Source organism: Somniosus microcephalus, chromosome 22 (genome assembly GCF_052327205.1).
Source record: "Somniosus microcephalus isolate GS21.2 chromosome 22, FLI_Smic_1.0, whole genome shotgun sequence".
Lineage (NCBI taxonomy): Eukaryota > Metazoa > Chordata > Chondrichthyes > Squaliformes > Somniosidae > Somniosus > Somniosus microcephalus.
In genome coordinates, this window is record NC_141008.1 from 68350790 (window position 1) to 68378106 (window position 27317).

A 27317-nucleotide genomic window follows, 5' to 3' on the forward strand; every position below is an offset into this window, starting at 1 on the left:
CTTGACCCCGGAACGGGATGCGGGGCGGGCGGGCGCGGACAGACGCCGAGCGGCCGCCGCCTCTCGCCGGGCCGGGATGACCAGCGCCGAGAATTACCGGGCCATCGTGCGCTACCTGACGCACAAGAAGCAGCCGTACGCGCCGGGCACGGCCGAGCACACCAAGCGGGCCATCCGCAAGGCGGCGGCGTGCTACGTGCTGCGGGACGGGCTGCTCTACTACCAGCGGCGGCGCCGGGAGAGCGGGCGGCTGGACGAGCTGGAGGTGGTGGTGGACGAGCGGCGGCGCGGCGACATCTTCCGGCGCTGCCACATCAGCCGCAGCGGCCGCCACTACTCCAGGGAGATCACCGGCTCCAATGTCAGCAGCGGCTACTGGTGGAGAGGTGACTGGTGGAGGGGGCTCTGGGGGGGAGAGGAGTCAATACAGGTGGGCTGGGGGGGGAGGAGTCAATACAGGTGGGCTGGGGGGAGGAGTCAATACAGGTGGGCTGGGGGGAGAGGAGTCAACACAGGTGGGCTGGGGGGGGAGAGAGGAGTCAATACAGGTGGGCTAGGGGGGGAGAGAGGAGTCAATACAGGTGGGCTGGGGGGGGAGAGAGGAGTCAATACAGGTGGGCTAGGGGGGGAGAGAGGAGTCAATACAGGTGGGCTGGGGGGGAGAGAGGAGTCAATACAGGTGGGCTGGGGGGGAGAGAGGAGTCAATACAGGTGGGCTGGGGGGGAGGAGTCAATACAGGTGGGCTGGGGGGGAGGAGTCAATACAGGTGGGCTGGGGGGGAGGAGTCAATACAGGTGGGCTGGGGGGAGGAGTCAATACGGGTGGGCTGGGGGGAGGAGTCAATACAGGTGGGCTGGGGGGAGGAGTCAATACAAGTGGGCTGGGGGAGGAGTCAATACAAGTGGGCTGGGGGGAGGAGTCAATACAGGTGGGCTGGGGGGAGAGAGGAGTCAATACAGGTGGGCTGGGGGGAGAGAGGAGTCAATACAGGTGGGCTGGGGGGGGAGAGAGGAGTCAATACAAGTGGGCTGGGGGGAGGAGTCAATACAGGTGGGCTGGGGGAGAGGAGTCAATACAGGTGGGCTGGGGGAGAGGAGTCAATACAGCTGGGCTGGGGGGGAGGAGTCAATACAGGTGGGCTGGGGGAGAGGAGTCAATACAGGTGGGCTGGGGGGGAGGAGTCAATACAGGTGGGCTGGGGGGGAGGAGTCAATACAGGTGGGCTGGGGGGAGAGGAGTCAATACAGGTGGGCTGGGGGAGAGGAGTCAATACAGCTGGGCTGGGGAGTGATGCGGGTAGACGGAGTAATAAATACAGATGTGAGGGGGAAGAGAGTATAATAAGTACAGATATATGAAGCGGGGAGAAGAAAGTAATAATAGAGCTATACAGGAGTGTTACAAGTATAGATGTACATGACCTGAGGTAGATAGAGTGTGATAAACATGGATGCACAGGAGCTGGTGAGACTACTGACAATAGATATACAGGATCTGTGGGAGAGAGTTCTTCCTCACAGCTTGTGGAAAATATCAGGGCATAAGGGAGAATTTCTACCCAAAATTCACAAAAATATGCCCGGAATTCAGAAATTTGAATGACGACCAAAAACTCCCATACCTACTAGGGGAAGAGAGAAATTGTGTAACCTTAGAGGCACACTATGTTACAGCTTGCCATAAACAGAGGGACAACCATTAAACCTTAAGAAAAGAGTATATACAAATTATATGAATGTATATTTATACACTCAGGGATATATCTGTTTATACACTGTATGGATAGATCTGCGTTTGTGTTCAACCATAAATGTTTTTCGATGCTTTGGCAACATAAGATGTACCTTGTTATGCCAATAAAGCGATTTGAATTGAATTGAATTGAATTGAGTTCTGATGAAGGGTATACACCCAGAACATTGTGATCTGTCTTTTTACAGATGCTGACAGACCTGCTGTATGTTTCCAGCATTTACAGTTTTAACTTTTTATTTTACAGAAAGGCATTATGTTTCCAAAATATGTGATCTGGTAGCTGTGATTTATAGCTGCCCACAGACAGTATAACAATTTGTTTCCAAAGCTGTAGTTTGATTATTGCTGTCAAAACAGCTCCATCCACTACTAGGCTAATTTTGAATTGCAATCTTTGCTAAGGTGTTGAACTATACTGGTTGATCTTATTGAAATAGCATTTTACAAAAAAACCTTTGTGATGTGATATAAAAACTGAAAATGCTGGAGAAACTCAGCAGGTCAGGCAGCATCTGTGAAGAGAGAAACAGAGTTAACGTTTCAGGTCGATGACCTTTCGTCAGAACTGGAAAAAAACAGGAAATGGAACAGATTTTTAAGCAAGTGTAGAGGCTGGGAATTAGGGGAGGGGATGAAAGAACAAAAGGGAAGGTCTGTGATAGGGTAGAAGGCAGGAGAGGTTAAGGGTCATTAAGAGATATTCAAGGCAAGAGGAGATGGTAATGGGACAGGTTAAGAAACAAAGGATGGCTCTAGATAAAGTGTAAATTGCGCTGGCAGAATGAAAGACAGCTGCCCTGTGGGAGAGAAGAAAAGAGAAAACACAAAGTGTGGAACAAAAATATATATAGGATAGGGGCCGAGGATATGATCTGAAATTGTTGAACTCTATGTTTTGCAGACGACACAAAGCTGGGTGGGAGGGTATGCTGTGAGGAGGATGTTGGGAAACTCCAGTATGATTTGGACAGGTTGGGTGATTGGGCAGAAACATGGCAAATGCACTATAATGTGGATAAATGTGAGGTTATCCACTTTGGTGGCAAAAACAGGAAGGCAGATTATTATTTGAATGGCAATAGATTGGGAGAAGGGGAAGTGCAACGAGACCTGGGTGTTCTTGTGCACCAGTCGCTGAAGGTAAGCATGCAGGTGCAGCAGGCGGTTAAGAAGGCAAATGGTATGTTGGCCTTCGTAGCAAGAGGGTTCGAGTACAGGAACAAGGATGTCTTGCTGCAGTTGTACAGGGCCTTGGTGAGACCGCACCTTGAGTATTGTGTGCAGTTTTGGTCACCTTACCTGAGGAAGGACATTCTTGCCATGGAGGGAGTGCAGTGAAGATTCACCAGGCTGATACCTGGGATGGCAGGAATGACGTATGAGGAGAGATTGTGTCGATTGGGCTTATACTCACTGGAGTTTAGAAGATTGAGAGGGGATCTCATCGAAACCTATAAAATTCTGTCAGGCCTGGACAGACTAGATGCAGGAAGGATGTTTCTGATGGCCGGGGAGTCCAGAACCAGGGGTTACAGTCTAAGGATAAGGGGTAAGCCATTTAGGATTGAAATGAGGAGGAATTTCTTCACCCAGAGAGTGGTGAACCTGTGGAATTCTCTGCCACAGAGGGCGGTGGAGGCCAGTTCATTAAATATATTCAAGAAAGAGTTGGATATATTTCTTGAGGCTAAAGGGATCAAGGGATATGGGGAGAAAGCAGGGACAGGGTGCTGAATTTGGATGATCAGCCATGATCACATTGAATGGCGGAGCAGGGCCGAATGACCTACTCCTGCTCCTATCTTCTATGTTTCTATGTCTCTATGTTTGAGTCCAGAAGGCTGTAAAGTGCGATGTGATACTGTCTTCAAATACCTCATCTGCTAAATCATTTTTGAAATCCCCTCAATGCAGTATTAATTAAGTTGTGGTTATTTAAAACTTTTTGACAGAAAAAATGTAAATTTTGAATTAAGATTTTACTTAAACATGGCCCCCCAAAATTTATGCTTGCTTGAAACCCCAGATAAGGTAAGGTACGTGCTTTGATGCCAGATTCAGACTCTTGATACACTGCAGCTGCAACATCACACCAAGCCACAGTTAGACTGAATGCACCCTAAGATAATACAAGTACATTTATATGGCTGAAGTTTCTATTGCTTTCCAATTGTTGCTGTTTTAAGAAACCATTTCATTTGCTACCTCTCCCTAGTCCCACTAGTATCTAGACAGACGAGATGCAGGAAGGATGTTCCCGATGGCGGGGGAGTCCAGAACCAGGGGTCACAGTCTAAGGATAAGGGGTAAGCCATTTAGGACAGAGATGAGGAGGAATTTCTTCACCCAGAGAGTGGTGAACCTGTGGAATTCTCTACCACAGAAGGCAGTGGAGCTCAGTTCATTAAATATATTCAAGAAGGAGTTAGATATATTTCTTGAGGCTAAAGGGATCAAGGGATATAGGGAGAAGGCAGGGACAGGGTGCTGAATTTGGATGATCAGCCATGATCTCATTGAATGGCGGAGCAGGCTCAAGGGCCCGAATGGCCTACTCCTGCTCCTATCCTCTATGTTTCTATCTAATCTGCATTCTAGAACAGGTTGGGTCAGTGGCCTGGTTGTTAGTTGGACAGCTAATCATTTGGGGTTAATTTATTTTTGCTTAATTTGTAAATGTTCTTGGGATTGAATTGTTTTTTTTGATGTCTTTTTAAAAAATAGGAATTTTGAACCAAATCTCTCAGTTTGTCAAACAGTGCGAAGTGTGCCGGTCAGGTGCTGACAAAATCCGCTCTCTGCCAGAAGACCTGCCCACAGACCCAGAAATAAGCCAAGCGACTGTCAAAAGGAAAAAAGCTTCAGCTGCAAGACCTAACCAGAATAACCTGGAAGACAGCGTGCGAACACAGCACATTCAGAGAGATGAAAACCACTTTACAGATCAACCCTGTAACCAGGTGAGTACAAAATAACACCCAATCGGAACTTCAGAATGCGGGGGGGTGGGTGGGGGGGTGGGCTAGTGGTTTAAATGTCTTTCTATCGGTTTTCAGCCAGGTCCCAAACTGGAGCATTTCACAATAGTGGAACATTCCAGTTCAAATGAAGAAGACATTGAGGTTCTCTGGAAATACTCAGCAGGCCAGGCAGCATCTGTGGAGAGAGAAACAGAGTTAACGTTTCAGGTCTGGGACCCTTCATCAGAACTGGAAAAAGCTGGAGATGTAACAGATATTAAGCAGGCGCAGAGACAGGGGTGATGTAACAAATATCTGCGGATGCTGCCTGGCCTGCTGAGTATTTCCAGCATTTTCTGTTGTTATTTCAGATTTCCAGCATCCGCAGTATTTTGCAATTATATTGAGGTTCTCTGTCTCTTCTGTCACTTAGAATGGTGATACATACCTTTTTAGGAAAATGTGTCAGTGATTTTTAACAGCTCTGTGTAACTGGCCTAACCAAACTATTAAAAACAACCCTAAAGGGACCGAGGGGGGATAACACAGTAAATATTGTATTTAAAACAATGGTTTTAAAAAATACAACTCAAGGCCTCCAAGGCTACTTAGTATTTCGAGACCATTTCTTGTCTGATTTGGTTGATGCTTATAAACTGTTCAAGCTAACTTGACATCAGAAAATAGTGGCGTTAGAGAGGACACTTTATTTAGTTCAAAATCCAAATGTATGTTTGCAAAATCTTAGGTCGAGCTTCAGAGGATTGTAAAGCAGACTTCCACAGGACACAGCCGCGTCGTGCTAGACAAGCTGAACGAGCAGCGAATTGTAAATAGGTTTTGTGACATTGCCTTGCTTATTGAGGGAGAAGAGTACCGGGCACACAAGTCTGTGCTGGCTGCCAACAGCAAGTACTTCCAGGACCTCTTTACCGAGAAAGGAGCCACCGCCAGTCAGGAAGCAGTTGTGGAGCTGGCAGGTATGAAAAATGTCTGTTTCTGTCTTAAGTTTAGAAAGTTTTTCTCTTTGTGATTGCTTAAAAACATATACATGCTTCACTTCTGCGCAGCAGCGATTCCTGGTAAGATGCAACTTGACGCACCATAAGTACATAAGAAATAGGAGCAGGAGTAGGCCATACGGCCCCTCGAGCCTGCTCCGCCATTTAATAAGATCATGGCTGATCTTCTACCTCATCTCCGCTTTCCTGCACTATCCCCATGTCCCTTGATTCCCATAATATTCAAAAGTCTATCGATCTCAGCCTTGCATATAATCAACGACTCAGCCCTCTGGGGTAGAGAATTCCAAAGATTCACCACCCTCTGAGTGAAGAAATTCCTCCTCATCTCGGTCTTAAATCCCTTATCCTGAGACTATGCTCCCTAGTTCTAGCCTCTCCAGCCAGGGGAAACAACTTCTTAGCATCTACCCTGTCAGTCCCCCTCAGAATCTTAAATGTTTCAGTGAGACCGCCTCTCATTCTTCGATACTCCATTTGTGCTGCATTTGAAGCAGTTTGATGAAGAAGTTGAGGGGCTATCCAGTGTTTGCAGCATATGCTGGGAGGGAGAGGGCAGTGTTTTGCGTGTATATTTCCAGTGGTTTCTAAAGAGCCATGCAACTGATTGCTAGCAACAGAGGGACTGGGTTATGAGCAAAAACTGGAGAAACTTGGACTCTTTAGCCTTGAAAGGATGTCACTGAAAGGAGACCTCAGAGTTCTACAGCATGGTGAATGGTATAGAAAAGATAAATCCAGAACACTACTCAAATTAAACTATTGGCACTAGGACATAGGAGGCACAAGTTCAAACCAGCACAAGGACCGGTATGAGTAAGTTCTATTTCAGACGGAAAGTGATCGACTTGGGGAATGGATTTTCAGGAAGGATAATTGAGGCAAAATGCTTGGAATCATTTATGAAACAGCTGGATACTGTGATCGAGTGTAGGGTCTTTCCAGTAGGTGAGCTGAAAGAATGAGATGAGGAAAACCTATCTTGTGAAAACACTAGAATATGTATTAACCTAACTGCTTTAGTAGTGTAAAGAGGAAGGAAGTTGCTTGTTGGCTGCCAAGTTTATTTGCCAGACGAAGCCGCTGGTTGTTACGTAACCCAGTTGTGTACTTGGACTGCAATGAACTCCCCAAATATGTGCGTATTAAGGGAAGGAGGTTACTCACACCAATGAAAAGAGAAAGAGCTTGCTTTTATATAGCGCCTTTCACAACCTCGGGACTTCCCAAAGTGCTTTACAGCCAATGAAGTGTCAGTCACTGTTGTACTGTTGGGTACGGTGGCATAGTGGTAATGTTACTGGGCTAATGATCCAGAGACAGGAGTTCAGATCCCACCACGGCAGCTGGGGAATTTAAATTCAGTTAATTAAATAAACCTGGAATTTTAAAAAAAAGCTAGCACCACTAATGGTGACTGTGAAACTATCGAATTGTTGTAAAAACCCATCTGATTCACTAATGTCCTTTAGGGAAGGAAATCTGCTGTCCTTACCCGGTCTGGCCTATACGTGCCTCCAGACCCACAGCAATGTGGTTGACTTTTAACTGCCCCTCTGAAATGGCACCTCTCCAGGGCAATTAGGGATGGGCAATAAATACTGGCCTTGCCAGCAATGCCCACATCCTGTGAATGAATAAGAAAAAATAGTGACTTTATTTATTTAGTACAATGTGAAGCTGAGTGCTAAAATAGTTGCTGGTGTGGTTGAAAGCCCGAATTGCAGTTGCAGTTTCCATTCTTTGTCTAGTCCTATGGTCGTAGGATCAACACTTGGGTTTGTAACAATGGCTTCAGCTCCAATGAGTTGGAAAGGGGAAATAAATCAGGGTTCCTTTGTGCAGGTCGGACGAGAATAAAATTGGATTTGTTTGTGATGCTCGCCACAATAAAATAATCTGAGACTTGGGGCACGAACAGTTTAGATTTAATTGAATGTTCTGAATGTAAAAGCAGGAGGTTTACTGTAATGCGAGTCAGTCACAGTTTTACTCATGTTTCATCTGTGAAATAATATAATTGATCTGTTTTCCACCCATTAATGTGTTTCTTTTCCTGTTGAATTTATGTTGCAGGCTTTACAAAACCAAGTGTTTTACCTTTGTTGGATTTCTGTTACACCTCCTGCTTGACGATTGAAATGCTTCACCTGGATGACGTCGTCAGTGTTGCTGAGCATCTCAAGATGGAGGAAGTTATCAGCCTGTGTAAACAGATTCAGCTGGAAATGGAACTTAAGAAAGAAAGCTGTGATGACCGGTCAAGTAATTCAGCTAGCAAAGCCCACGCTTGTACTTCAAAGCAAATAAACTTGTCGACCAGCAAAGCTGCAAATAAAAAGGCCTTTGGGAAAGAATCTGCTCTAATCTCTCAACTCTTTGAATCTCCTATCAAAGCCGGTGGTAAGTGCAGTATAGTTGGAGGTAATCAGTCACACAGTGTTGATGAAAGAGGAAGCATGGTCAACAAAGACCAGGAAAGATTCAGCTGGAGAGGTTCAGAGGACGAAGATGATTTGCAAGCATTTGACGGTGAAGTCTGTTGTGTGGCGATGAGTGATGATGAAAATGTGAAGACTAATGTGGAGAACCAGTATGAACACACAGCTCAAAATCCAGAAGTAGAAGTAACACTGGGAATGGACTGCATCTCGGCAAATGACTACAACTGCATCACTGGCAGCCTGAAAGGATCAGGAGTGACCAGGCCTGCAAAGCAAAAGGTGAGTGATTAAACAATGGTGGGTGCTGGATAGTTTAAAACACACAGATCCGAGGGCCAAGCCATAGTGAGTGTTGACAGTAAAAGTGGTCACACTCGCTGCCTGTTTTTAGGCAGAAGGGGATATAGGAGTCCCTGAAAAGTATAACTTTGCTTTCGTGCTGTGTTACCGGCTGGGCAATGATGGCAAAGAATGCAATCAGAATGATGGAATTTGAAAACTCAATTTGAGCATGGAGACTTTATTTTCATATTATGGAACCCAGTATTAGTCTAGATTATATGTGCATCCAAAAATATTGATTTATCAAAAATGTAGTTATTTCCCAAATGGAAGTAGGGGTGTCCTAGGATAGGAGAATGCTGTTATTAGATCCTCTCTCATTGTAAATGAGTAGCCTGCTGGGGGCTGACATCCTGTATCTTGCTGTTTTATTCATTCTACTTTGTTATACATGATCGGGTTGAAATTAAAAAGTGAAAATAGGATGTTTTTTAAATACAGTTTTTTAAATGCAGGATGAATGGAGCCTGCTTGATTTGTGCTTGATTTCACTTTGTCTTAGCGTAGAATCTCATAAACATTCTTGAACTGCTATTTGCCTGTTCCTTTTTTTTAATTCGACTCATCAGAAGCGATTGAAGCGATGGAAACATTTGTCCGTCAGGTCACTCACCAAGATAAAGGATGAAAACATCGACAGTTTTACCTGTAGCGAGTGCGGTGAATCATTCCAGTCAGTGTGGAGCCTACAGAAGCACGCAGAAATGCACGGGAAAACAAAAGGATTCAAGTGTGCAGTAAGTCCACACTGAGGATTCTTGCCTTTACCCCCTATTCATAGTAGCAGCGCATTGTGCACAGCTATAGGTCACCGATCACTAGGACAAGTGATCTGGCACAGCCTGACATCCTGCCAATTTCGACGTTAACTTCATGTGCTGGGGTTTGCTGCCTGGGAACTGCAATTTTGTATAATTTTAAAAAAAGGCGCAGAGGCAATGTCACTATGGAAACACTAACAATGACTTGCCCTACAGCTCCACCTACTGGGTTAGATTCCTCCTTTTTCTTTGCAGTTGCATGCAGTTTCACTTGTATAGCTATATCAATGGCCCCAGGCTGTCAGACTACCAGTCCGGCTACTAAAATTGCAGACACTTGAAGCCTGCAGAATTTTAATTTTTTTTTTGTATTAATTGACAATCTCTGCCAGGGCAATGAATAGCTGTTCTCGGATATGACAACCTTTTGGGGGAAGTCGGGCAGTGACTGGGAGCATGGAGTCAATTAATTATTGGTAGGCAACGCATTAGCCACATCTTTTCTGCATCAGTAGGCCCCCAGGGTCCGCAGCTGCATGTTCCCAGCCCCAGATTGCAGCAACTCCCTGATAGAGGCAGGGAGCCTGTCTTTTTGGTATGGCAATGACCCCGGGACTGGTTGGTATCTCCAGGGTGGGCAGAAACCCTAACCTGCCTCAATTCTGCTGGTGCAGCTGCCAAGTAGAAAGCCCAGGCCTTTGTGTGTTAATGTTGACTCTTAAAATGTCCTATCCTATTGTACTGTGAACAACACCCTTTTAAGGTGGTCTTTGATGAGACTACCTCCCATATATCCGTGTTCTCAGAATTTTGCATTTGCTCTTAATGTGACCTAAAGATCAGGAGTAGATTGTTCCCGAGTGCTTCTTTGCCAAACTGATGATTTAATCTTTGAATGTACTGCTGCGTCCATTTGCTGGGCTCCTCCCCATCCCAGCTGAAGTAACATATCGCTCAGTTAATGTTATCCCCTGGCTCGCACTGCAGTGCATGGGAGTCAAATGTTTTGTCAAATTGATGAAAAGTAGCTCTCTGTGAATTGCCAGCAGATGTCAGGATCATAGGTTGACAAAGAATTTGTTGTGCGCAGTCAGCTTAAGCATTTGATTTAAACTGATTGTAAAGAAGCTGTTTCACAAAAGTGAGGTTTATGCCTGTTGAGAAGGGTACAAATTTTAGCAAATGTTTTATCTCTTGATTTTTACCCCCTCTCCCATTCCTCTTCCTGTGCGAATCATCTAATGATGCCTCTCCTGGCAGTGCAGTTGAGATCAGAATTGTGTCTGGTCCCGCTGTGATAAAGTAGGCAATGAACACGTTAACTGCTGCTGTTTATATAAGAAAAAACTTAATGCTGTACTTTCACTCAATTCTGTTTTCAGATCTGCAGTAAGGAGTTTTTTTACACATCTTCATTGAAGACTCATTTAAAGAGACATGTCCCTGACAGACGCCGGTCCACCTCTAATGCTGTGAAGCATAAGCAGCAAAAGCTTATCTGTACCACGTGTGGGAAACTGAGCCATAGCCTCTATGAGCTTGAGATGCACGAGCTGAAGCATGCAGGGGACAAACCACACAAATGCATGGTATAGTTGTGTCTTTCTCCTTAAATTACATTTTGGATAAAGTATGTCATTGTCAGTGAAGCTGACTCCATAACTAACAGCTAGACCATTGCATACCTCACCTGTGAAGATATCATGATACACACAGATCTCTAACGGTGTTGCTCAGGTCGTTGGCTCCAGAGTTTGCTTGTGCTGTGGTTCCGGGATCCAGTTGGTCACTGCCAAACATGTGTGATGGATGATACCATTTGGTGTTTTGATCCAATCAGAAAGTCGGGCAGAACATTCAGTTAGACGCAAAGGGTTTTGTTAATGAGATTAGACCAGATGCAGTGATTTGTTGTGTTTACAGCGGCCAGTCAGAGAACAGATCTAGTGAATATTTTGTGATTCCTGTAGCGGTTGAAATCGCTTTGTGACAACCCTTTGTAATTTGGATGTTGGATCGTTGGAAGCATGATTTTTATTTCCTCACATAAGTGACCTAATCAATTGTTGCTATACTTTTTTCCAAAAGATAAACCTGGGTAATGATGTGAAATGAGGCTCATTGTGACGTGGTGCACTTCCTACTCTGTCAGTTACCCATTGTTTGTTCTTTATATGCTACATACTAAACTGATTTTCATTATTTTAAATATATATTTATTTGAAAAAATAAACCCAAAGGCTTTGGCTTTGCATTATGACATTACTTGAAGTGGGTCACCATTGGTATACACTCATACATGGATTGTGCATTTGCAATCAATTACTGAACATGTAAAGGATTATAAGTGTAAACTTGTGGCACAGCTACTTGAGAGTCCCATCTCACCACCTCATTCTATTTTTAAATATGCCACTGCTGAAACAGTTTAAAATGATTCTGCTCCCTGAAATTGCACCAAGTATTAACAGAAATAAATTTTAAGCTGACTGTTGCAATGTAATGATTTACTTAAAATGCAGATTCCTGACCAATTCATTCCATTCTATCCTTGCATCTTCTTTCAGATTATAACACATTTTCTCTTGCTGCCTTCAGTCTCTGAATTGTTAACACTTGTTTCTTATGTTTCATCTTCAGCACTGAGTTATCTCAAGAATAAACTTCAGCCTATCCACTACAAAATGCTGTTGTGAAGTCATTTACTACACATAGAATAGCCCATAGACTGGAACATGCTACCATGTAGTAATAGATCAGACGAATGTGTGCACCATGAAAGTGAAGCATAGAAACATAGAAGATAGGAGCAGGAGTAGGCCATTCGGCCCCTCGAGCCTGTTCCGCCATTTAATGAGATCATGGCTGATCATCCAAATTCAGTACCCTGTCCTTGCTTTCTCCCCATATCCCTTGATCCCTTTAGCCTTAAGAAATATATCTAACTCCTTCTTGAATATATTTAACGAGTTGGCCTCAACTGCCTTCTGTGGTAGAGAATTCCACAGGTTCACCATTCTCTGGGTGAAGAAATTCCTCATCTCTGTCCTAAATGGCTTACCCCTTATCCTTAGACTGTGACCCCTGGTTCTGGACTCCCCGACCATCTGGAACATCCTTCCTGCATCTAGTCTGTCCAGTCCTGTCAGAATTTTATAAGTTTCAATGAAATCCCCTCTCATTCTTCTAAACTCTAGCAAATATAAGCCTAATCGACCCAATCTCTCCTCATATGTCATTCCTGCCATCCCAGGTATCAGTCTGGTGAATTTTCGCTGCACTCCCTCCATTGCAAGAACATCCTTCCTCAGATAAGGCGATCAAAACTGCACACAATACTCAAGGTGTGGTCTCACTGAGCAGAATTATACAGCACAGAAGGAGGCCATCGTGTCTATGCCAGCTCTTTGAATTCGTCCCACTCCCCTGCTCTTTCATAAGAACATAAGAAATAGGAGCAGGAGTAGGCCAATCGGCCCCTCGAGTCTGCTCCGCCATTCAATAAGATCATGGCTGATCTGATCCTAACCGCCAATCTACTATCACAGAACCATCTCCTGAATCTAACAGAATTAGACACACGAAATAGGAGCAGGATCAGGCTACACGGCCCCTGGGCCCGCTCCGCTACCCACAGGGCCATGACCGATCCGAACCTAGACTCATGTCCAAATTCCTGTCCGCTCCCCGTAACCCTTAATTCCCTTTACTTCTAGGAAACAGTCTCTTTCTGTTTTAAATTTATGTAATGATGTAGCTTCTACAGCTTTTTGGGGCAGCAAATTCCATGGACCTACCACCCTCTGAGTGAAGTAGTTCCTCCTCATCTCAGTTTTGAAAGAGCAGCCCCTTATTCTAAGACTATGCCCCCTAGTTCTAGTTTCACCCATCATCGGGAACATCTTCCCCGCATCCACCTGATCCAACCCCTTCACAATCTTATATGTTTCAATAAGATCCTCATAGCCCTGCAAATTTTTCCTTCTTCAAGTATTTCTCCAATTCCCCTTTGAAAGTTCGCATTGAATCTGCTTCCACCACCTTTCGGGCGGTGCATTGCAGAGCGTAACAATTCTCCTCATTCCCAGAAGCTGACTTTTCAACCTCGTCCAAACCCCAGTGTGGGTTACACCTTTTGAAGCACAATCCAGCCTATGTAATTCTTTATAACTTAAAACAGTTAAGAGTTTGTAAGTGGTTTAATTCTGGTGCCCTTTGTAGTAGCAGACAACAACAGATTACAGGCTCTCAGCATTGAGTTTACGAGTTAAAACTATATAATATTGGATTTTGTTTTGCTAAATATTAACAGGCAGGTACTACCCTATAGTGTCTTGTACTCATCTCATCCATGGTGTGGAGATGCCGGTGTTGGACTGGGGTGAACAAATGTAAGAAGCCACACAACACCAGGTTATAGTCCAACAGCTTTATTTGAAGTCACAAGCTTTCGGAGCGCTGCTCCTTCGTCAGGTGAAGTGGAGAGATGCATAAAGACACAGCTTATATAGTCAGAGAATAATGTCAGATGTTTACAGGTAATCTTTCTAACTGCCATTTATCACACCTTGGCAGAGAGATAATCACAGCAAACAAAGGTGTGAATGGTGTCCAAACAGGTCAGTCAGGAAAACATTACATCAAAGAACAATGAGGTGGGGTCACAAGGGGTCAAATGTTGCAGATGCTGGGGTCTGTATGAAAAACAAAAATAAACAGACAAAAAACATTTTTTTTGCTGGAAATCACAGCAGGTCCGGCCGCATCTGTGTAGAGAGAACAAGCCAACGACGACTCGAGTCTGGATGACCCTACGTCAGGTGGGGTTACATGTAGCGTGACATGAACCCAAGATCCCAGTTGAGGCTGTCCTCATGGGTGCGGAACTTGGCTATCAGTTTCTGCTCGACGATTTTGCGTTGTCGTGTGTCTCGAAGGCCACCTTGGAGAATGCTTACCCGAAGATCGGAGGCTGAATGTCCTTGACTGCTGAAGTGTTCTCCGACTGGGAGGGAACACTCCTGCCTGGCGATTGTTGCGCGGTGTCCGTTCATCCGTTGTCGCAGTGTCTGCATGGTCTCGCCGATGTACCATGCTCCGGGGCATCCTTTCCTGCAACGTATGAGGTAGACAACGTTGGCCGAGTCACATGAGTATGTACCATGTACCTGGTGGGTGGTGTCCTCACGTGTGATGATGGTATCTGTGTTGATGATCTGGCATGTCTTGCAGAGGTTGTTGTGGCAGGGTTGTGTGGTGCCGTGGTCGCTGTTCTCCTGAAAGCTGGGTAATTTGCTGCGAACGATGGTCTGTTCGAGGTTAGGCGGCTGTTTGAAGGCGAGTAGTGGAGGCGTGGGGATGGCCTTAACGAGGTGTTCATCGTCATCGATGACATGTTGAAGGCGGCGAAGAACATGGTGTAGTTTCTCTGCTCCGGGGAAGTACTGGACGACGAAGGGTACTCTGTTGGTTGTGTCCCGTGTTTGCCTTCTGAGGAGGTCTATGCGATTTTTCGCTGTGGCCCGTCTGAACTGTCGATCGACAAGTCGAGCGTCATATCCCGTTCTTATGAGGGCGTCTTTCAGCGTCTGTAGGTGTCCATCGCGTTCCTCCTCGTCTGAGCAGATCCTGTGTATTCGCAGGGCTTGTCCATAGGGGATGGCTTCTTTAACGTGGTTAGGGTGGAAGCTGGAGAAGTGGAGCATCGTGAGGTTGTCCGTGGGCTTGCGGTAGAGTGAAGTGCTGAGGTGTCCGTCTTTGATGGAGATTCGTGTGTCCAAGAATGAAACCGATTCTGAGGAGTAGTCCATGGTGAGTTTGATGGTGGGATGGAACTTGTTGATGTTATCGTGTAGTCTTTTCAGTGATTCTTCGCCGTGGGTCCATAGGAAGAAAATGTCGTCGATGTATCTGGTGTATAGTGTTGGTTGGAGGTCCTGTGCAGCGAAGAAGTCTTGCTCGAACTTGTGCATGAAGATGTTGGCGTATTGGGGTGCGAATTTGGTCCCCATGGCTGTTCCGTGTGTTTGGGTAAAGAACTGGTTGTCTAAGGTGAAGACGTGGTCAAGGATGAAGCGGATGTGTTGTAGGATGGCGTCTGGAGATTGGCTGTTGTTGGTGTTGAGTACTGAGGCTGTCGCAGTGATGCCGTCATCGTGGGGGATACTGGTGTAGAGTGCCGAGACGTCCATCGTGGTGAGGAGTGTCCCTGGTACAACTGGTCCGTGGGTGCTGAGTTTCTGTAAGAAGTCTGTAGTGTTGCGACAGAAGCTGGGGGTTTCCTGTACGATGGGTTTCAGGATGCCCTCGACGTATCCAGAGAGGTTCTCACACAGGGTTCCGTTGCCTGATACGATAGGACATCCGGGTGTGTTGGCTTTGTGTATCTTTGGGAGGCAGTAGAAGTCTCCCACGCGGGGAGTACGTGGGATGAGAGCGCGTAGGATGATTTGAAGGTCTGGATCGAAGGTCTTGATCAGTCTGTTGAGTTGGCGGGTGTGTTCTTTGGTCGGATCTGCGGGTAACTGTCTGTAGTGTTCCTGGTTGTCCAGTTGTCGGTATGCTTCTTTGCAATAGTCCGTTCTGTTCTGTATGACGATGGCTCCTCCTTTGTCTGCTGGTTTGATGACGATGGTGCGGTTGGTCTTGAGAGCGTGGATGGCGTTGCGTTGTGCTCGGGTGACATTCTGGACTGTCTTGTGGGTGCGGCTGATGAATCTGTCGTTGATGCATCTCCTGACAGCGTGAGCATACATGTCAAGCTTAGGGCAGCGACCCTCCGGAGGGGTCCAATTTGACTCTTTCTTCTTTGGTTGTTGCACTGCAGATCCCTCTGTCTGCTGTTCCGGATCATTGATTGTCTCATTGGGTTCGCTGCTGACATCTTGGGATTTGTGGAAGAATTCCCGGAGCCTCATTCTCCTGATGAATTCCTCTGTGTCTGCTGCGAGACCGATGGGGTCCATTTTGGTGGTGGGGCAGAAATTGAGCCCTCGGCTGAGAACTTCAATTTCGTCTGGTTGAAGGGTGTGGTCGGACAGGTTGACGATGGACTTCCCTGTGCTTTCAACCGTGGTACCAGGGGAGGCTTGGTTGCTGCTGCTGGTGATGCCGAGTTTCTCAAGCTTCCTGTTCTTGGTGTGCATGTAGGCAGCGTAGTTCCGTTGCCTCGTCTGTTTGGCGCTCTGTCTCGTAGCTGGCCTGCTGTGTCCTGAGCACAGGCTGAGAACATGGACTCCATCTCGGTTTTGAGGTTGCGGCGTCTGCTGTAGAGCTGGTGTACGAGATGGTTGAGGAGTGTGCGAGAGGTACGACGGTAGAGTCTCTCAGCGTAGTCTGTGTTGTAATAAATGGCAGTTAGAAAGATTACCTGTAAACATCTGACATTATTCTCTGACTATATAAGCTGTGTCTTTATGCATCTCTCCACTACACCTGACGAAGGAGCAGCGCTCCGAAAGCTTGTGATTTCAGATAAAGCTGTTGGACTATAACCTGGTGTTATGTGACTTCTCACATCATCTCATCCAGGTGAGGAATGACAATGGTGGGCAATGGAACACCTATCCATTTTGGGCATGCATTATTAGCATTAAACACTCCTAAATCACACACAACACAGCCAGATACACAGTGCCGTTCCCCTTTTTATGCTTTAACAATATACTTTAACTCTAACCTCAAAACACTTCTGCACTAGGGTCAATTTTTCTACTTCCACACCAGCCATCCTTCTACTAGATTAGGGGCAATGTTCTGCCATGGGCTCTTGGTGACGGAACCCTTGATTCACCAGTTTTATTTCACGGAGGCCCCTTCTAGCCAGCGGACAGCGAGCAAACTTTCATCTCCTTTGTTTTGGGCTGGATTCAGAATCCTACCCGGAAGGTGAACAGACAGTGGCTTTTTCCCACTGCACCATCCGGTCCCCAGCACACCCTTCACAGATTGTAACACCTTCCACGGTGTACAGCTGCTGAATTGGAACCAAGAGGGCAGCGGGAGCAGTGCCACATGCCATCTTCACTAATGAATAAATGAATGAAATTCAATTCAATTTCAGGGCAGAGTTTTACAAATCTGAACATTGTCGGTTGAATGGGACATGAAATTCAATTTCACTTTTCCAATTTGCTTATTGTACTTATATTAACCTGAACATTACAAGTTAACTTGGAAGGTTAGAGAGAATAGAATATTTCAGAGAGGTTTTCTTCAGTGATAATTGGCTCACGACGGTGATAATCTCATTATAAATCTCAGAACCTTCTTGGCTGCTTCAGCTGCAGATCAGGAAGGTGCATTTTATTTCAGAGGTGTTATAGTATATCTGCAATATAATGAGGAAGAGATTATTAGGTTTTATTGATCATCTAGAAAAATGAATCCAGACAGTGTGAGACTACCTTCTGTCCTGATTAGGCCAAGCGATTTGTTGTGATGTCCTATGAATTTCTACACTTGCTGTGTGTTGTGCTGTACAATTTGTTGCCCAAGTGCTAGCTTTGCATAGAAAATCCTGGAGACACATTTGTGAGTGAAGCTCTGTGATAACAAATGGTCCTAACTATAGCATATGGGGATTACCTCTTTGGAAAAACAGTTTTGACCATTTGTACTATTGTACTTTGAGCCCATCGTACAGTGTGATGCTGCCACACGTGATGGATGGGATGAACTACAATTCTTACAGATCAGTCTTGGTACTCCAACGTTCCATTTTATTCCCTCAAGCGAAATTAATTGAGTTCGATATTTTAGCAAAGCTTAACTGAAGACTGCTGGCACGGTACTGCGGAATTGTGGCACAGGATGATGAGATGCAGGCTTTTGTCCTCCTATACAGGGAAAGGGAGGCTGAGTGAAGGTTAGGCATTCTCAACAATGAGATGGAGGATAACAGAAGGCGAGTCGGCCCTGCCCTGTTCTTGTGTGCACTCTCCTAGCAACCAACTCAAAGAGCACAATTGACGCCGGCAAAGTGGTCATTTGCTTGCCTGCCAACCAGAGTTGCTGACTGCAAGTGGCTCAGTTCTGGATAAATGCCAGTTTTGATGAACTTCCTAACTTTTCCATTTGTGTTGTTGCCATTTCTGAAGGGATATAGTTCAGGATGAAACCTTCAGTAGTTGAATCCAAAAGTATTCGTGCAAAAAAACACTTTTTTTAAGGCCAGTAGTGGCCTTCCCCGGTGCTACCATTTCCAAAGTTGGGGATCCCACAGCTGAGTGTACCACATTGCTAAAAGTCACTCTGAACTTCAGTTTAAACAAATAACATTATTAACTGTTGGTCACCTCATAGAGATCCTGTAACACGAGAGCTGAAGGATCAGTGTGTGACCTTCTGAAGTCCGATCACTGCCATCTTGCTGCAGGCCAGCATATCCGCTAATCTTACAGCAAGTTGCTGACCAATTGTTGTAGAAGTCTTAAAATAGTCACACAAACCATTTTCAGTTTAATGGCCATGCTGGTAGAAGTGATATCCCACTAATATTTGTACCAGAGACACTTGCTGGCGTATCATAGAAATTATTCTGATGTAGGATTGATGGGTACGCTGATTGGTGAGTGATGAGTGATGGTCATTATCTTCGCAAAGTGGTCAGCCCTTGACTTTACTGTAGAGTCGCTACAAAGTACATCGAACATCCTCTCGCACATAGAACTGATGCTGATGGCTTGAATCAATACTGCAGTTGATCAGGTTTCCATATATGCTCCCAGTGACACTAGTAACCCCCAAATTAACATTTTTCATGAGTGCTGAAATGCTCTTTTTTTATTTCAATTTCTTGCATCGCAAGTATAATTTTGAAATGTCCAGTCAGATGATCATTTGTGACCCTTTTACAAATGTCATAATTGCAGAACAGTCTGCCTCATGGCGTCAAGTTCCAGTGAGTGTCCTGTTTTATTGCGATTTATAAAGCTGACCAAGCCTTTGGTTTGTGTTGTATCCTTTTGGACTAAAGCAACTAGCCTGAAGCTCTTGCAATAGCAAAATGCTGCGGATGCTGGAAATCTGAAATAACAACCGAAAATGCTGGAAGCACTCGGTAGGCCAGGCAGCATCTGTGGAGAGAGAAACCGAGTTAACATTTCAGGTCTATGACCCTTCGTCAGAACTGGAAAAGGTTAGAGATGTAACAGGTTTTAAGCAGGTACCGAGGCAGGAAAGGGGGGAGCCTGAAGCTCTTTATGTCTCTTGTCTGCAGTTCAAAATGGGCTGAACATTCTTAATTACTTTGGCAGATCTGCGACAAGTCTTTTGCCTACGTCCACATCTTGAAGCTTCACATGAAATATCACCAAGGTGTAAAGGACTACCGCTGTGAATTGTGCGGAAAAGAATATTTCAATGCCAGTTCATTGTGGTACCACAAACTTGCTCACTCAGGTATGTTTTCTAGAATGCACGTTCCCTTTTTGTGGAGTGGCTTCCTAGTTCAGAGATGTTGATGAGCCTCCTGTTCGTATTAGTGCATTAAATAAGTGGTAACTGCTGTGGTCAAACTGGTAATTACACCCAATCTATATATAAGCTCTAGTCTAAAATTTTTTAAAAATCAAGTAATAATTATTTCATAAAGAATGAACTTGCATTTATTTAGTGCCTTTCACGACCTCAGGATGCCCCATAGCATGTCACATTGCTTTTAAAGTGCAGTGACCGTTGTTTTGCAAGCACGCGCAGCAGCCACTTTGTGTGTAACAAAGTCACACAAATGGCAAATGTGATAAATGACCAGTTAATCTGTTTTGTGGTGCTGGTTGAGCGAGGGATGTTGGCCGGGACACGAGGAGAACTTCCCGCACTTCTTGGAAAAAGTGCCATGAGACCTTTTTATTGAAGCCCACCTGAACAGTCAGTTGAGGCTTCCGTTTAAAGTCTCATCGGAAAAATGGCAATGCAGCACTCCCTCAGTACTTTGCTGAAGTATCCGTCTAAAATATGTGCTCGAGTCCAGGCGTGGAGCTTGAACCCACAACCTTCGGACTCGGAGGCAAAAGTGCTACCAATTGAGCTAAACTGACGCTGTGTTTTCAGTCTATTTGTTTAAATTCATACAGTATCTCATTTTAAAGTGTACATTTACATTATTGTCTGTTCTCTTTGGATAGATGAACTGCAGTATTGCTGTATTCTCTGTGGAAAGAGATTTAAAACACCTTCAGGTTATAATCGCCATAAGAAAAAACATCACTTATCAGAAGAGAAGCTCCCCTATAATCAGTTGAGTATTGTTGTTTTCAGTATTATGGGACTGTTAATCTGTCCTTAAAGCGCGTGTGTCACTATCGGCACCCTTCAATTTGAAGCTTTTTGAAAAAAAAAGTTTTGTTTTCTGTTTTTTTTTTAAAGCCATTTCTTACCCAGCAGCCAGCCACTGTTCAGTTCTTAAGCCTTTTGCCTAGTTCTGTAACGGCAAGGATGAAAGTGTTATGGAAATTAGTATGATTATGTTTCTGGTATCACATGCAACCCGCAAATTCACTGACTGAAAGCCTTTCCAGTTAATGCAGGTGTCTGCCTCCTTGGCAGTCGATCAGATGAATATGTCAATGCAATCATCTGAACGTTAGACATTGAGGAACTGCCCGGGGCGCCAATATTGACTAGTTCCCAGCTGCTGCTGTTGTGGCGTTGGGTAGTGGACACGCCGAGGTGTTTCCATGAGAAAAGCAGCGGTGACTTCAGATGCAACATATTCAACGAAAATAAATGGTGCAGTTTTGTGTTCCGTGCTGGGGAATGAGATACTTTCCACTCGTGGCATTTTTTGGCAGCATGAAGATCTCCCAGGCTGGGTTTGGGCCAGATACAGCGCACCCTCCCTGTCCTACCGATCAACCCCTTATTGCACCAATGTGAATTTTTCCATTTCCGGGCCAGTCCCCTTTCAATATCCTAGTGAGAGATGGGCAATTATACCAAGTGACAGGCAGGTTTTTTTTGGCTGTGGTTTTGCATTCACTGGAAAGTGGATTGTGGCTGCTCAAATTAACTTCATTTAGGATCGTAAAAGCTTGACAGAAAGGGGGGACTTTCAGGCCATCTGGGCTGGATTGGATCCAAGTACTTGAGGTGAAATGGGAATGTATTGACCCACTGTGCCACCAGTCCTTCTTGAGTAACAGATTTATTTACAGCTCTAGTGGAAGGTGATACCTGCATTCATCCTCGCTGTCACTTTTTATATTAAAAAAAAAAACTTTTTTGAAAAATAAAACACAGCCCTTACACATTTGCTTCTTAAATAGATAATTCTGCTAGTGGTGTAGAATGTGGCATCTGCATAGCTTAAGGGGTCTTCTGTTATCTGTATTACCAATTGCGATCTGATATTTTGAAATCAAGAAAAGTATGGCAGCTCCATCTTATTCGCTCATATTACTTAGGAACAGTAGCTCCACTGTTCCTGCACACTAGCAGAATGTGATTTGTGCCTGTGATTGCTCACACTGAGCCGTCGTCTTAGGCAGTCCCTCGGAACCGAGGATGACTTGCTTCCACATTAAAAATGAGTTCTCGGGTGACAGATGAGTCCAATGCGGGACCTACAGTCTCTGTCACAGGTGGGGCAGATGGTGGTTAAAGGGGCGGGTGGGCGGGGTGCTTGGGTTGACTTGCGCTTGGCTTCCGCTTGCTCCCGGCGAAGAGACTCAAGGTGTTCGGCGCCTTCCCGGATGCTTCTCCTCCACTTTGTGCGGTCTTGGGCCAGGGATTCCCAGGTGTCGGTGGGGATGTTGCACTTTTTCAAGGAGGCTTTGAGGGTGTCCTTGAAGCGTTTCCTCTGCCCACCTGGGGCTCTCTTGCCATGTCGGAGCTCTGAGTAGAGCGCTTGTTTTGGGAGTCTCGTATCGGGCATGTAGACGATGTGACCCGTCTATTGGAGCTGATCTAGCGTGGTCAAGGCTTCGATGCTGGGGATGTTGGCCTGAGTGAGAACGCTGACGTTGGTGCGCCTATCCTGCCAATGGATTTGCAGGATCTTGCGGAGGCAGCATTGGTGGTACCTCTCCAGTGCTTTGAGGTGCCTGCTGTACATGGTCCATGTCTCTGAGGCATACAGCAGGGTGGGTATCACTACTGCTCTGTAGACCATGAGCTTGGAGCCGGGTTTGAGGTCCTGGTCTTCAAACACTCTCTTCCTCAGGCGTCCGAAGGCTGCACTGGCACACTGAAGGCGGTGTTGGACTTTGTCATCGACGTCTGCCCTTGTATGTTAACAGGGTCACCAGGAAGTGACTGTCAACGTCAGTTGAGCATCTCCTTTTTTGGCTTTGAGACTCAATACGGTAAAGCTCATTCAGGGGAGAAAAACAGATGTTCTACCAGATAGGAGAGGTCGACATGCTCCTTTCCTCCCCTCACTTCTCCCATCGTTGGTGTTACCCATCCTAAAATCCACCCGGGAGTAGGCGGCTGCTAATTCTGCCAACCCGAGCAGCCCAATGAAGACCCCCTCCCCGACTACCTCCTCAAAATTCCTGCTGCCTCCCTTAGGGAGGTGTCCGACCGCCACTCGGCACCATGCTGCAGTTGAGATGGGAGGCTACATGGAGTGGAGGGAAGCCTCGGCTCCATAATAGAGCACATTATTATGCAGCCCCACTCTACCACCGGTCACATGTCGTGCAGACTAGAAGCTCCTTTGTTTGATTCCCGGCCTGTGCTGAATTAACTGATCGACTCTGGGACAGCAGTCGCAGCACTGCATAAACAATATTAATAATGCATAGATGCATGCAAGGGGAAGCCAGATATGCACATATGGGAGAAAGGAATAGAAGGATATGCTGATAGGGTTAGATGAAGAGGGGTGGGAGGAGGCTCGTGGGGCATAAACCAGTTGGGCCGAATGGCCTGTTTTTGTGCTGTAGACTCGGTATAACTACTATTGACTTCAGTGCTTCTAAGCTAGGGAGGGGGAAAAAATCAATCAGAATTTTTGCTCCTGATCGCCATCCAGTGTCGCCTTCTGGAAAGTGTATGCTTAAGGACATTGGGTGGTGCTCCAGGCGGTTGAATATCCCATCGGCACCTCATTATTCAGGGTCATATGTGAATAATGGCCTCTTGGGTGAAGGGCTGCATGGGACCAGACTTAAGGGAGAGGCAGTGCCTTCAGATTGGCGGGGAGAAAAATTGGAAAAGGCAAAGAAATCTAGAAATACTCGTCAATCTCCTGTGGCATTGCACGAGGGGAGTCGAGACCAAGTGTCGTCTGAGTGAAATAAAAACAGAAAATGCTGGAGATACTCAGCAGGTCAGGCAGCATCTGTGAAGAGAGAAACAGGCCATCGACCTGTAACGTTAACTCTTTCGTCAGACGAAAGGTCATCGACCTGAAACGTTAACTCTGTTTCTCTCTTCACAGATGCTGCCTGACCTGCTGAGTATCTCCAGCGTTTTCTGTTTTTATTTCAGATTTCCAGCATCTGCAGTATTTTCTATTTGTAGTCTGAGTGAACTGGGATTAGAGGTCAGGGATAATTGGATCAGATGTAATTCGGTCCACATTTTAAAATCGTACAGTCTGCCTTAATTTTTAAATAATACGTTGATTTTTATATTATTGTTTAGTTAAATAGCAAAACTTTCAGCATTTTGGGAAGCAGAGATATAAAGTTGGAACATTGCCGTTTCTCTGCAGCACTGGCTGGGGACCCGGAAGACACTAAACTGAGACACTACAGTATCCCCACTGAGGAGAGGATGTAATTTTTTTTAAATTCGTTTATGGGATGTGGGCGTCGCTGGCAAGGCCAGCATTTATTGCCCATCCCTAGTTGCCCTTGAGAAGGTGGTGGTGAGCCGCCTTCTTGAACCGCTGCAGTCCGTGTGGTGAAGGTACTCCCACAGTGCTGTTAGGGAGGGAGTTCCAGGACTTTGACCCAGCGACGATGAAGGATCGATGTTATACTTCCAACTCAGGATGGTGTGTGACTTGGAGGGGGACTTGGAGGTGGCGGTGTCCCCATGCGCCTGCTGCCCTTGTCCTTCTAGGTGGAAGAGGTCGCGGCTTTGGGAGGTGCTGCCGAAGAAGCCTTGGCAAGTTGCTGCAGTGCATCTTGTAGATGGTACACACTGCAACCACGGTGCGCCGGTGGTGGAGGGAGTGAATGTTTAAGGTGGTGGATGGGGTGCCAATCAAGCGGGCTGCTTTGTCCTGGATGGTGTCGAGCTTCTTGAGTGTTGTTGGAGCTGCACTCATCCAGGCAAGTGGAGAGTATTCCATCACACTCCTTACTTGTGCCTTGTAGATGGTGGAATGGCTTTGGGGAGTCAGGAGGTGAGATACCCAGTCTCTAACCAACATGACAAGTTTATATGGCAGTTTCTATTATAAATATGGACATAGGAATTTATGATGGGAAAGATTTACAAAAATGTGACCCCAGGTGTAAGAATTTTTAATATATAAATGATATATAGTTAAACAGGGTACAAATTGCATTTAAAACCTATTGTTGAGTGTTATTAATTGACACTGCTCAAATTAAGTGCCTTTTTTTAAAAATCTGCTAACGTTGTGGCACTGTAATTTAGTGCTCTATTGCACTGTGATGAGGATGTTAATTGGAGGTGGATTCACGCCACAGATTCCTGATTATTGGTTGTGCTTCTCCTGATGAAGGGAAGCAGATTCTCTCTCACTGAACGAGAGGTCACGTCACCCAGGCTGGCACCATTGGTAGGCATGGAAAGGTCCAGAGAGGATCTCTCGAGAGTGGAGAGCAAGCTTTAGATTCTTGTTCTTGTATCATTGACCATTACAACAACAACAAAAATGTGCCTATTTTGCTTAGGTGTGATGCATGTGGCAAGGTGTTTTGTGACTGCAAACAGACGAGAAGAGCACATTGCGAAGACAGACCGCGAATCAGTCGATCTGTAGAGCACGTTTGTGAGCATTGTGACGAGGTATTCAACCAGATCGACGACTACCGTAAACACATGACTCAACACACAGGTACCATCTGAGTTCAGGAAGTGAGCGGCTGATTCTAAAAATAACTAACATTTCCATCTCTTGATGTTCACTTGTGTTATCAACCAAAATGAAAGGTAGTTTGCTAATATATATATTTTTTTTAAATCTCAAACACTTTCTGAGCTGTAAAATGATATGCTAAAGGGCTCCGTACTAGGTCCCTTGCTTTTTGTGGTGTATATATCAACAATCTTGACTTGAATATAGGGGGTATGATTAAGAAGTTTGCAGATGATACTAAAATCGGCTCTGTGGTTGATACTCAAAAAGGAAGCTGTAGACTGCAGGAAGATATCAATAAATTGGTCAGGTGGGCAGAACAGTGGCAAATGGAATTCAATCCGGAGAAGTGTGAGGTAATGCATTTGGGGAGGGCTAACAAGGAAATGGAATACACATTAAATGGTAGGACACTGAGTAGTGTAGAGAAACAAAGGGACCTTGGAGTGCATGTCCACAGATCCCTGAAGGTAGCAGGCCAGGTAGATAATACAGCATCCGCAGTATTTTGCTATTATATAGATAAGGTGGTTAAGAAGGCATACGGAATGCTTGCCCTTATTAGCCGTGGCTTAAAATACAAGAGCAGGGGGGCTATGCTTCAACTGTATAAAACACTAGTTAGGTCTCAGCTAGAGGACTGCGTGCAGTTCTGGTCACCACATTACAGGAAAGATGTGATTGCACTAGAGAGGGTACAGAGGAGATTTACAAGGATGTTGCTGGGAATAGAGAATCTTAGCTATGAGGAAAGACTGGATAGGCTGGGTCTGTTTTCCTTGGAACAGAGGAGGCTGAGGGGAGACCTTATTGAGGTGTATAAAATTATGAGGGGCCTAGATAAAGTGGATAGAAGAGGGGTCAAAAACCAGGGGGCACAAATTTAAAGTAATTGGTGGCAGGTTTAGCGGGGATTTGAGGGGAAATTTCTTCACCCAGAGGGTTGTGGGGGTCTGGAACTCACTGCCTGAAAGGGTAGTAGAGGCAGGAACCCTAACCACATTTAAAAAGTACTTGGATGTGCACTTGGGATGCTGTAACCTGCAGGGCTACGGACCGAGAGCTGGGAAGTGGGATTAGGCTGGATAGCTCTTTGTTGGCCGGCGCAGACACGATGGGCCGAAATGGCCTCCTTCTGTGCTGTAACTTTCTATGATTCTTTCTACGATTCTAAAGCCTGCTGATTTTCCAAAGTAAGAATTTGTAACATGATTTGTAAGCTCTCTGACTTGTCAAAGTCAGGTCCTCTGCTGGGAGTCTGACTTTGATGTAGCCCTACTGTGCTGCCATCACAGCATTGCAGTTTTGCAGACAAATCTCATTCTTGATATTTGACCCTTTGACAGAGTCTGTTGCCTTTTCTGTATTTATTTTTGGTTGCAGGCCTCAAACCGTTCCAGTGCTTGACCTGCGGCTTGTCCTGGGCCGACCCGCGCTCGTTACGGCACCACATTCGCGAGCACACCGGGGAGAAGCCTTACGTCTGTTCCATCTGTCTGGATCCTCACATCGACGCGCGGAGTTTGCGGCTGCACATGAAAAAGCTCCATGGAAACGCCGTTCCCAAGCGTATCGCACTCGAAAGGGAACCACTGCCACTGCACAAATACTCAACACACTTGACCCACGATATGTTTGTGTCGCCAGGAGCAGATCAGAAGCAGGAGGCTGATGATTCCATGAATGAGATCAAGGAACAGGGCGATGATACCACGAGGCAATGTTTCCCACCATAGCTATTTCTAATGGGCGCTGTAGAAATCTTCCCATCCTGTCTCATCGAATTTTCCAACTTTGTTGCATCAGCCAAGTTCTGCCTCTTGTTTCTGAATGGGAAAAGCCCAGGCAGTGAAATATCTGCAGGATTACTGGAAAAGCAAGTGTGGATGTGTCTTGCATGAAATGTTAACCCTTTTTTAAAGCCCCGGGGGGGAATAAAAAAGAACTTTTTCTGTGAAACAAATGGTTTTTGACATGTATGTTTTAATAAAATGATACTTTGTAAAAATAAAAAAAAATCCACTTTTGA

The 27317-nt window shown here is 45.4% G+C and overlaps 1 protein-coding gene across 3 annotated transcripts; it reads left to right on the top strand.

Moving 5' to 3' along the window:
- On the top strand, nt 1-27306 carry LOC147102499 (zinc finger and BTB domain-containing protein 11-like). Of its 3 annotated transcripts, none has more exons than XR_015073277.1 (10): nt 2-386; nt 4481-4716; nt 5465-5696; nt 7815-8461; nt 9094-9261; nt 10668-10874; nt 19542-19686; nt 20412-20523; nt 25104-25362; nt 26672-26793. XR_015073277.1 is itself a non-coding variant. In XM_085965014.1 (10 exons), exons 1-10 carry the CDS (start codon nt 77-79, stop codon nt 27022-27024), a joined length of 2574 nt encoding a protein of 857 aa, XP_085821140.1. In that variant the 5' UTR covers nt 2-76; the 3' UTR covers nt 27025-27306. The 3 variants fall into 3 exon arrangements, 2 of the variants coding, with proteins under 2 accessions (XP_085821142.1, XP_085821140.1); XM_085965014.1 differs by having other exon boundaries at nt 25104-25267; nt 26672-27306; XM_085965016.1 differs by lacking the exon at nt 9094-9261 and having other exon boundaries at nt 1-386; nt 25104-25267; nt 26672-27306.
- The last annotated feature ends 11 nt before the right edge of the window (nt 27307-27317 follow it).